This window comes from Bidens hawaiensis, unplaced genomic scaffold (assembly GCF_021521415.1).
Source record: "Bidens hawaiensis isolate Kalapana, Puna unplaced genomic scaffold, B.hawaiensis_p1.1 tig00022006_1, whole genome shotgun sequence".
NCBI lineage: Eukaryota > Viridiplantae > Streptophyta > Magnoliopsida > Asterales > Asteraceae > Bidens > Bidens hawaiensis.
This window is the reverse complement of record NW_027493412.1, coordinates 193,550-204,905: the sequence shown is the minus strand read 5'-3', so window position 1 is coordinate 204,905 and position 11,356 is coordinate 193,550. Positions and strand designations below refer to the sequence as shown.

The 11,356-nt window shown below is 35.6% G+C and overlaps 1 protein-coding gene and 1 pseudogene across 2 annotated transcripts; both read right to left on the bottom strand.

The window, feature by feature from the left end:
- Nucleotides 1-204: 204 nt before the first annotated feature.
- LOC143564457 (protein NAR1-like) lies at nt 205-5,232 on the bottom strand (annotated as a pseudogene). Its single transcript, XR_013140873.1, has 11 exons — nt 5,110-5,232; nt 3,184-3,266; nt 2,944-3,097; nt 2,677-2,863; nt 2,468-2,600; nt 1,575-1,707; nt 1,396-1,445; nt 870-1,041; nt 665-791; nt 505-596; nt 205-419 (listed from the first exon to the last, which is right to left on the bottom strand). The product of XR_013140873.1 is annotated as a protein NAR1-like (transcript).
- A 2,873-nt stretch (nt 5,233-8,105) lies between these two features.
- On the bottom strand, nt 8,106-11,144 carry LOC143564468 (OBERON-like protein). Its single transcript, XM_077051739.1, has 2 exons — nt 10,030-11,144; nt 8,106-8,874 (listed from the first exon to the last, which is right to left on the bottom strand). The coding sequence occupies exons 1-2, from the start codon at nt 11,099-11,101 to the stop codon at nt 8,243-8,245; spliced, it is 1,704 nt and encodes a 567-aa protein (XP_076907854.1). The 5' UTR covers nt 11,102-11,144; the 3' UTR covers nt 8,106-8,242.
- Between the last annotated feature and the right edge of the window lie 212 nt (nt 11,145-11,356).

The following is an 11,356-nucleotide window of genomic DNA, read 5'->3' as shown; positions in this document are numbered from 1 at the left end:
ACTTTATTTTTATTTTCTATATTCTTTTTGCAGCACGACGATAATATTTAAAAGATGAGAGCGAAATGCACATCAAGTAACAAAATTTACATAGTACATATTATACATTATCCATGACTAAAGAGTCGAAATTCTATTAAAACATATAACAAAACAAAGGTTTACAAGAGCAAAACGTATAAATAAAAAGTAAGCAATTATTAAAACTCAGTGACTCGCCAAAATTTTATAACTAGAAAGAACAAAAAAAAGTCAAGAGCTATATATCACCAGTTATTTAACTGAGAGGTAATACTTTTTACGATCGGATGGTATTCCGTGTGTATGTATCGTTTAGCCCTTTCAGAACCAGGATGTTCCAACCACTCATCGTATAATATTTTCACAATCGGGTTCTCAAACGGGCCCGCTACCAAAACCTAACAACGTTTATCATGTTAGGCAAATTAATATTGTTAAATTGACAACAATCAAGATAACATATGGTGAATATTTGATACTTACATTTTCCTTATATGTTTTCTCCAATGCTTGAATCAAATCTTTACCTGATTGACCAGCTTTCGGCTTCAGTTGACCACCACCATTTAAGCACCCTAAATTTTAGCAAAAAAAAAATAAACACGCAATTTCAAAAATAAATTTAATAATATATTTAAGATACCTGAAGGGCAAGCCATGATCTCTAAATAGTCATAATCAGATTTTCCAATTTTAAGCTTCCTCACTACATTTTGCAAGTTTCGGAAACCGTAACATAGAGCAAACTTCAACACGGTTTTACCTTCTACCTGCAAATTTATATTGATTTTGAATTTCACCTTTTCATTTTTAATATTCTGTTAAAACTCATCAAAAGTAGAACTTACTTCTAAAGTAACTTCCTGGAAATCAGAGTTCCTTATGGTTTTGAAATCCAAAGGCCCGTTAATATCATGACCAAAAAGCGTTTTAGCAGCATAACGGAAGATTGTATCTGCGTATCCTCCCGAGCTCCCCCGAACACCAAAAAGATTCCCGTCTTCACTGACATTAGATAATCTGCAAGATTGTAACATGATTTTTATTTTCTTCAAAGGGGGTGAATAGGTGTGTAAACAAACCGCCCGTTCAGTGAACCGTTCGTCAGGAAGTGCGTTCATGTTCGTTTGTTTAATAAACGAACGGAAATGAAAAAAAAATGTTCGTTTAGTTAAACAAATGAGCATAAACACGTCTCGTTTGTTCACATTCGTTCATTTAAATTTTGTATGGTCGTACATTTACGTTTGTTTAAGCTCGTTTGTCTAAGTTCATTTATTTACTTTCATGAATATAACTAAATAGTATCTAGTTTAAATGTTTTTTACAGCACTAAGGGTGGAGTTTGAAGAAGCTAATGCTTGTTCTGCTTACAGTTTATCAAGAGGTGACTCGCCTAAATTGCTAAAATCTACTGCTTTCAACTGCATACAATCAACAGAGTAGAAGCATCATCATCATCATCATCATCATCATCGTACTCAGTAGAGTAGAAACATAAGAAGTTAAAATTACCTTTTTACCCTTATGAGTTTAATAAAACATTTGTTTACCTGTATTAGATCTAAAACTTCACCAGTTGTCAGCACGGAATCTACCTCTGTGGTCATTTGATCAGACTGGTCTTGGAAAACAAAGTCATCTCTGGAAGCTTCAAAAGGCATTACTGTAACGTGATAAATATCACTTGGCCTGTAAAATTGATGCAAATAAAAATCATGATCGAGTAAACATATAAATAATATATAACTCAGCTGTCTACACTCAACAGAAAATAAAGCATGCAACCAATCACATGCATATGCTGAGCTACTCGAGATTGACTTGCTAAAAGCTTGAATCAAGCCGAGGTTAAATGACCTTGAGCCCAAAAATAAGCTTGTTTGATAAACGAGCACGAGCTTCGCTTATCGAGTTCGAGATAGCTCAGAGCCCAGAGTCTAAACGAGCATGTTCTTTATATAAATTTATTTAATGTATTAAATATATATTTATATGATAATAATATTTATATAAAGCTATGATAAAAATAACAAAATAATATCTATCATGTTACATATAAAAAAAATAGCCAAAGCATGTATAAAAGATTAAAAGTAAAGTATAAACTTATATAAATTAACTAATAAATATAAACATGAAGAGATTCAGCTTTAGAAATACAGCTCGAAAAGGCTCTCGTTAGTTAAACGAGCCAAGCTCAAGCTTTAGAAATAAAGCTAGAGCCAAGCCAAAACTCGAGCTCTAGTAAGTTAAGCGAGCTAAGCTCGAGGAAACTACTCACGGCTGAGCTCAAGCTTTAGATATAGAGCTAGAAACGAGTCAAACTCAAGCTCTCGTAAGTAAAAGAGCCGACTTCAAGCTCTCGTAAGTTAAACGAGCCGAGCTCAAGCCTAGCCAAGCTTAGGCTTGGCTCGTTTATACTACAAGCATAATTGAAAAAGACTCTCACCGAAGGCATAATTGATGGCATATATGGTGTTTTATGATAGCTCCAATGGATTGTTGGGGGCTCTTCACTGAAGAAATATATGGCAGAACAAACGAACCAAGTGTTTTCTCAGCATAGCATATCCAACCTAAAAACATATTAAAATCATTTATCATTAATGATACAATGTTTTTTATAGTTGGATCCAAAAAGGTAAAGCATACCAGGGCATGCAGAGGCTATCATAGGTAGACATGATTTAGACTCCTTTTTGTCATCTAGACGACTTTGTTTATAACGCGATATGAACTCATTACATGATTCAATAAGAGACAAATCTCTACTACAACTGGTATCAAAAACGGCTTTAACTCCTAATGACTTTAACAGTGTGGTTAGTTTCCTGAATACCTGAAAACATACCATCCATAATTACCATAGAGTCCACTAGACATACTGAACGCACATCTAATTCAAATATTCATAATTACCTGAAGTGGTGAGAGGCCATAATGCACAGCAATAGAAGCCCTAGACTGGGGTGAAAGAGAGACAATAACGGTTTTGCCATTGTTTATATTAGAAAGAAACTCATCTAAGCTTTGCTTCTCTAGCATAACAGTTTCCGCAGAAGTAATGCATCCACTGCATGATTACAACAATATTAGCAATTTAATTGAAAACTTCTATTTAAAAGTTAATCAAAGCCAATGAAAATTAGGTAAAAGTACCTGCAAGCTAAACAATCCTTGAGTGATATTTTTACTGGATCTGTTTGAAGTGTTTCTGTTGCAGGTGCTGTTTTTACTTGTTTCTGTCCAAGAAAAATCACTTGGTGGATTAATTTTGAAAAAAAAAAAAGTTGCATAATGTCAAGTCTAATTTTATGTCACACATAAATCAGATATTATAGCATAATGGTTAAAGTAATGTAGCTGGCGGGTCTAAATTCGGTGGCACATGCACACACTGACAGCAAGTGCAAGAAAAGATGTTACTATTCCAATAAAATTGAAGATGAAATCAGAGAATCTTCATATGCAGTTGTTAAACATTCATTAGATGAAATAGTTGCTTTTAATATCCAAACTTAATTCATGAACTAGTTTTTACAAATGACTGAAAGCTATAAGTTAGATTAGTGCCTCTGTTTCAGTCCAAGTGTTACAAATCCCCTACAAATTCCAGCAGGCACACTTTTTCATTTTCAAATTAAATGACTGCTAAAAAATTTACTGAGAAAATGTATCACACATTAAATGTATAGTAAAGTTGAAAACTTGATGGTGCAACATCTGCAACAAAATTCATATCAACTTTCATTTGTAAAGTTTTTGTGCCTAAAAACACTGAATTTAGTTCAACCTTTGGAGAAAGAAGGAATCATAAATCTAAAAACAAACAAATTTATGATCTTTTTGTAAAACAGAGTAAAGTTGAAGTCATATGTTCCAAAGGTAGCTAATCACAAGTTTCAAATGTGGTGACCTTGGTTCGAATTACTAAAATCAAACAGAACCTAAATGTGTAATTGTTATCTATTAATTCGCCTGTTAAACACCGTCATTCTACTTGTGGCACTTGTTAGTGTTTAAAATTGCTTAATCTTCTGCTAAAAATTATAATTCTTGATCAATTTCAAAGGTGAATCAAGCATCATTCAAAATGCAACAGAGCCCTTTCCTATATGGTAAAAGGCTACTGGGCTACCAGTTCCTTGTAAATTGTAATTAAAATCACAAGCCATCACTGTTTTCATGTTCTAAGTCATTTTTAATATACCTAGAAGCAAGTGTTTTCCTTAAAATAGCAAGGAATTGCTAAAAAGCATTGCAACTGATGAACTAGGGTAAGATTAACAGTTAAATAACAATAATAATCATCAATGTGCTGGTTTTTTACACATTCCGGGTGATACGACCATGACCTAACTAAAAGCATCACAAAATTTGAATTATCAGCTACACGTGGATTACAACTAGCATAAAGGTATCTAAAAGCTAACGACCTAGGGTTCAAAAATGAAAGATAAATCTCTGTGACGCATAAATCAGATATTATAGCATATATATTTAAAAATAATAATGCGGCTGGCCTATGTTTTGTGACACATGTACACACATTAACTGTACGTGCAAAAATATATGCCACTGTCCCATTCAAAACTGAAACTGAAATAACAGAATTCTATCCATATGCAGTTGTTAGGGATTGATAACATAACATAAAATAGTTAGCCAATTAATTGATCACAGGTAAACATTGAAAATATAGCAAAATTGAAAATATGGTGGTGTAAAACAAAATCTGCAACTAAATTGATATTAAACTTTCATTTGCGAAGAAAACAACTAAACTGAAGTTTGAAGCCATATTTCTGAATCCAAAGGTTAGCTAGCTAATAATCAAAAGTTAAAACCGTGGTAGAAATTACGAAAATCACACGTCAAATACCATACTTCTACTTGTTAAAAGAGGAGTTTCTGTTAATAATATAACTCCTGCTCAATTTCAAGAGTGAAATAATAATAATAATGAGGTAAGCATGGCCTAGGGTTTATAAGCATGAGCTAACTAAAATCATCATATTAAAATTAGCATAAAAGAGTAACGACGAGCTAGGGTTTAGAATGAATAAGAATAGAATTAGAAAGCACCTTTGGTTTGTCAACAAGGCGAGCGGAGCCGGAGGACTTGATGGAAACAACGCAGCCTTGTGACGGTGCGATGAAATCGTTCAGGTCGCCGATTCGAAGTGTTGCCGAGAACTTTTCCGACATCTTTCCCACTCAAGCTTATCAATATCAAGACGTACGTACACAACGATCGTAAAGTAAAATAAAGAGGATGATTGTATGTATAGGCCGTCGATAGATAGATAGATGGATGGATATATACCGTGTAAATGCTTCCTCGACTTTTACTGTTAGGAAACTGTTCAAAAATCCTTCTACCCGTCGAGACCGAGTGGCGAGTAATTTATGAGTACTCGCCGAGGACTCATAGTCGCCCGAATTAGGAGCATCCAATGGTTTTTGCAACCATGGTTACGAGAGGTGTGAAAATTGAAATTGTCAAATAGCATTAAAACCGAGGATTTCATATTTTAACACAAAGTTGGATGTGTTATGGTAAGGTGAAATTTATGAGGCGGTTGTTTGGTTTATAAAGATAAATAGTTAGTTTAATAATTAAAAAAATACAAACACTCATGCCCTCACGTCCCGATGTTGCTTGTACGCCTTTGACTTAGCATCCTCCTTTGCCTAGTTTGTGACGGTGTTCTTGTCGCCAGCCATGTTCAAGACAAAAAATTGGAGGAAGAGGGCGGTAAAATGGTGGTGGCCGGTGGGGGAGAAAGGGCTGGGCGGTTGGGTTATTATTATTATTATTATTATTATGTGTGAAATGACGAATTTGTCCCTGGCCCCACTTTTTTTTTAGTAGTCAACTAATGTTTAACTTAACGATTGGGTTCAAATTGCGTCGAAAAAAATGGTTCGGGTGCTCAAAGTGCAAAAATGCCACCACATGTACTCTCAGTGAAAATGGGTGTTAGCCACATGGGTGCATTTTGCGCTTAACTCTTCTTTATTAATCACCCATCAAAAGTCTCCACCCAAACCACATATTTATAGATCTAACTCTAACTTGATGACCAAAACATAAGTATACTGATCCTATTACGATTAGAAAACTACACAAACTTGACTAACTTGTCAACTTATGTTATTCCATACTCACAAACTTGTGAATATAATCAGAATTACCAATATTTTCTTGTTCTTCATCCATTGATTGTCTTCGATTTTTGTTCTAGTCATTTAGATAATGGGTCAGATCTGATTTCCAACTTGAAATTGAATTTTGAATCGCTTAACTAAGAAAATCAAGCAACAGTATTCAGGTCGCTAAATTGGCAGCAAGTATTCAGGCCGTGGTTCCCGGAATTAATAAAAAAGAGCAGACGTGGCTTCTTGAAGCGTCCATGGATCTTCCTTGTTGTCTTTGATCGGTTGGCCCCAGATCTCTTCACGACAATAGGCTTCCATGCAGTGACTAAATCTTGGTTTCAATCCTGGGTACCTCGAGCTTGGTCCATGATTACACCAAGCTCTATACCACTTCAAAGCACATGATCGATAAATACTTTATCATTGCAAGAAAAAACTAACTAAAAAACTTACTTCAATAATTCTATATTGATCAACCATCAAGGCCTCTACTCAAACCCCATGTTTATATATCTAAACTATAATTTGGTAACCAAGACATTACCATGCTAATCATATTACAATTAAGAAACTAAACCAAATTGATTGACTTATCAGCTTGGGTCCTTACATATTCACCGACTTGTAAATGTGATAAAAATTAAAAAATTACCAACATAAGTTATATAAATTGAGTTAAAATAATTGACTCAATACAAAATTCATAGGTTCGTGCTCGATTCAAAAATGAATTTCAAAATACGGCTTGGATAAGAATTCAGTTCAAATATTCGAAACCCGGATTCAATGCACTCGGTTTTCTAGGTTTCCACTCCATTATATGTTTATTGCTTCTATTATTAGTATATTTTTTATCCTTATATATTTTTTTAAATTTGTATACGTTTTTAAATTTACATAGCTCTAATGACCAAAATAAGCCAAAAACTAAAATATTAGTAATTCGAACTTCTCTTCTTTCTTCTTTTATTATCTTCTCTTCCTTCATAGTTATGGAATAAATAACATTATGATTCAGTAGCATTATATTATATGAATTATTTTTTAAATTGAAAATGGTGAAAGAAATCAAATAAGTCTGAATTCTGAAAAAGTAAAAAAAAAAAAGAAGCTCTTATTCCGAAGTGAGATGAGCATGGAAAACCAAATAATCATAGTTAAAATTATCAAAACAACTGATTTTGAAATAATAGAACCGGTTGAAAAACTGACAACTTTGTTTTGTTAGAGGTTCACCCCATATTTAATAAGAGGGCTCACTCCAGTTTTTAAACCCTCAAAGTTTTTTTTTATATAGCATACACTGTAATTTTAAAACTCGGGGCCGCGTGAACCTCTCTGAACAACGTAGGTCCACCCCTGATCACCAATTAAAAATTGACAACCCGTATAAACATTAAAACCAAACCATATACATCTCAATTCAATCCACTTGCTTCGATTTAGACAAATTGTACATTCAACTAGTGCAACTAGAGAGGGGTTCCAAAATTGCTTCAATTTAAACAAACTATACATCCAACTATTACTAGAGAGGTGTTAAAAAAAATAAGCCAGTTCAAGAACCAGAGCCGGTTTGTGCTAACCAAAACCGTTATTGAAACCGGTTTGGCAGGTACTAGTTAGAAACCAAACCGAGCCACTAATTTAGAATCAGGTTGCGAACCCTTCCTTTGAAACTGGTCTGGTTAAAACCAAACAAAACCGATTTGAGACCGAACTGATCCTTTTCCACTTGAAAACTAGTTTTAACTTTTGCTGGCCTAAACCAGATCTGGTTCAAACCAGAACCAGTTTGAAAAAACTGGTTTGTACACCTCTACATGCAACCGAAAAACATCAATATTTAACAAATATAAAAAAACTTAATTATAAAATAAAAAACCGTTAAGTCAGATAACCTTCACTTGCGTCCGAAGATTAATCACAACACTTATAAAACAACATAACAAGAAGTCAACTACAAAGTTACCCCCAACTTCACTTTTTAAGTTATACCAAACATCAAAAACAAATACCAAAAACCAGACATAAAAACAACACACACCAACCCACCTTAAACAGAACCAAGTGACCTGATATCACCAGATTGACCATCACCTTTAGAAGGCACAGTATACATATTCTTGAGCAAATCCTGAATCTTATTGTACATCATCATCTGTGAAGGCTCACTCACACCAACACCAACACTACTTTGTGAGCCTCTTGATGAACTCTCTTGCAACTTCATCTTCTCAAACAAATAATATTTTTCAGCTTCCGCTTCATGTAACCGTTGCTTCAAATACCGACTAGCATAGTCATCTTCTGATTTATCTGCTTTTGCAACCGCAATTCTTTGTAGCCGTTCGGCTTCGCGTCTCGCTTCACTCGCTTTGAGGTCAAACATCTCGGCTTCCGCTTGTTTGAGGCGAACGATGCTTTCGAGTTCATCGACTTGCTGCTTTTTCTTTTGGCGTTCCATTTTTAAGGCGGTTACTTCACGGGCTTTGTCTTTGAGCTCTTGGTCGCATGCTTCGAGGGCTAAACGGGCCTTTTTTGTGACGCGGATTTTTTCTTCTTCTACCATTTCCATCTTTTTTATTGCTTCTTGGACTACATCTGCGATTCGATTGAATGCTTCTTGTGGGGCCATTAGTCGGCCTTCAGCGGGTTCTTGGTGTTTTGTCGGGTCTATGTCAAACTCTGCACAAGTTATCAAGAAAAATGATTTTTTAAAACTATTTTGGCATAGAGAGAGATGGGAGCCAGCTTTGATTGCAAATAAAGAGAGTATACCATCAAACCTCATCATACAAACATTTAAGCATGTACAGCCATCACAGCTAGCACGTACAGCCATCACAGCTGATGGTGCAAACAACTTAAAGCAGCATGAAAATGAATACTGAAAAATGAGAGTATGAGAAGAGCAAAAATTAATATATAATTACAATTTATCCCATGACCTCGCCCGCAGTCATTCCCGTAATTAGCAACGAATGCTAAGTGCTAACATAACAAGTCCAATCACCATCAGAACAATAACGACACTGGCAAGAAGCCTCAGAAATAATGGAGCTTTACGTATGCTCAGCACAATGTATGTGTGGGCAAAAAAGCCCACGCAAAAGAATATGAAAGACACTAAAATAATCATGGTTACGCACCTCATCCTGCTAGCAATGACGGGCTTTTTCCTGTATTTCAGGGTAAAAAGCCTGATTATTTTAGTGTGTTCATATTCTGTTGCCTGGGCTTTTTTGCCCACACATACATTGTGTTGAGCACACGTAAAGCACCGTTATGGCTGAGCTTCTTGCCAATGCCATTGTTCTGACGGCAATTGGATTCGTTATATTAGCGTTCGTTGTTAATTTAACAACAGAAACGACTACAGGCAAGGCTATGTGATAAATTATTACATATATATTCATTTTAAGTTATTCTCATACTCTCATATTTCACTGTTCATTTTCACGCTGCTTAAGTTGTTTGTACCATCAGTTGTGATGGTTATACGTGCTAGCTTGCTTAATTGTTTGTACAATGAGGTTTGATGGCCCTCCCTCTGTCCTTTTTGGACATTTCATCTATTGATTTCCTAAAAAATCTTGATTTTCTAAAACTCAAAATCATTAGATTTGATTAACTACTACAGTTTGTAGTGACTAGCAAACTCATTTAACAGAATGTCACATTAGATGAAATGTCCTCTTTGGTCAATTTATTTATTGATTTCATAAAAAAATAAGTTTCTAAAACTCAAATCATTAGATTATTTTATTATCACAAAAATTTCAAACAATAGAAGCACAACTAAAAAGCGCGTTCTATAGCCCATTTTGTGATATATATTACCTTGAAAAAACGACAATATCGCTTTAGAAGCCAATGGTTCAGCTACCCCGCTCTTTAACTTTTCAACAAGCTCTCCACATTTCCAATACAATTTCCGTCCTCTCGATTCCTCACTTCCACGAAAAATCCGACTCACATATTCAAGTTCTCTAACCAAAGCTTCCCGGTCCCACAACGGTGCACAATGATGAAAAACATCCTTAACCCACCCAAACAACTCAGATGTCCTCATACACGCCCGACACCTAAAAAGCATCTCACCCGAACCTCCATTTACAGTGGGCCCCATTCCGATCTGTGCATTGTGTATCGCACAATCCGTATGTGTCCAGTGTGAACACGAGTCACACCCGATCCACCTACATGTGTTGACTTCAAAGTCAAACTTGCTGCATATCACACACATGCAAAGGTTACAAAAACCGTTCCTTTTTGAGCAAATTTCACAAGTACAGTTGTCAGCCGGGATCGGGTTTCCACACGCTATGTTTCTACATCTTTTGTACAGAAAGATTTCAATTAGTGAAGCTTGTGATAGACTGACAGTTGGATGTAGAAATGCTTGAATTCCGGTTTTGATAGCAACTAGTATTTCAAGCTGGCCACGATGAGCTAACACAAGTGTCTTTTCATTTAAGTCGGGTCTGCTTAAAACTGCTTTTTGAAGAGAAATGTATTCTTCTCTATGTTGATGACCACCCATTCCTTCAATAAGTCCACGGAGCTCGTTTTTCAACTTATCTAAATAGTCATCAGGTAGACGATGCATACGTTCAGCAATAATGTCAACTCGTTCTTTTGAAATGTCTCTGAGTGACATTTTATCCGAGGTTGATATGTGGCGGATGACTGAGTGTTCAGCAGACCCGTTTTCACGGTCCTTTGGTTTTTCTCTCTCTAGATGTTGCTGTTTGGATAGCATTAAAGCATCTGATGTAGGCCAGGTTTCGCGTGAGCTGGCACTTTCGGTGGGCGAGTCACGGATCTGATCTGAGTTGGAGCCGTCTGCTGGAACAAGGGACAGTGATGTGTGCAGTACTCCCGACCTTGGTTGCTGACGTGGCGGTAACATATTGGCGAAAGTTGGCTGCTGAAATGGTAAACTGACACAAACCTAATTAGATATCATGTAGACTGATAATGATAAAGTTTGACCTATGAGAGCAATCATCTACTCATCATTAGTTACTTCAAACATGAAAAACGAACATCAAAGGTAAAGCAAACAGCCCCTTAGTCAACAATTTAGCTTCAAAATGTGCTATTACCGGTTATCTTGAAATCGGATCCAAGATCCGACTAAAAAATAAAGATTTGGCTACAGTGA

What these genes read in the sequence shown, in the direction of transcription:
- LOC143564468 (XM_077051739.1), bottom strand. Translation starts at nt 11,101, where the DNA reads ATGTTACCGCCACGTCAGCAACCAAGGTCGGGAGTACTGCACACATCA. An exon ending in GATATTGTCGTTTTTTCAAG is followed by an intron (nt 8,875 to 10,029) that starts GTAATATATATC and finishes TAACTTGTGCAG; the next exon opens with AGTTTGACATAGACCCGACA.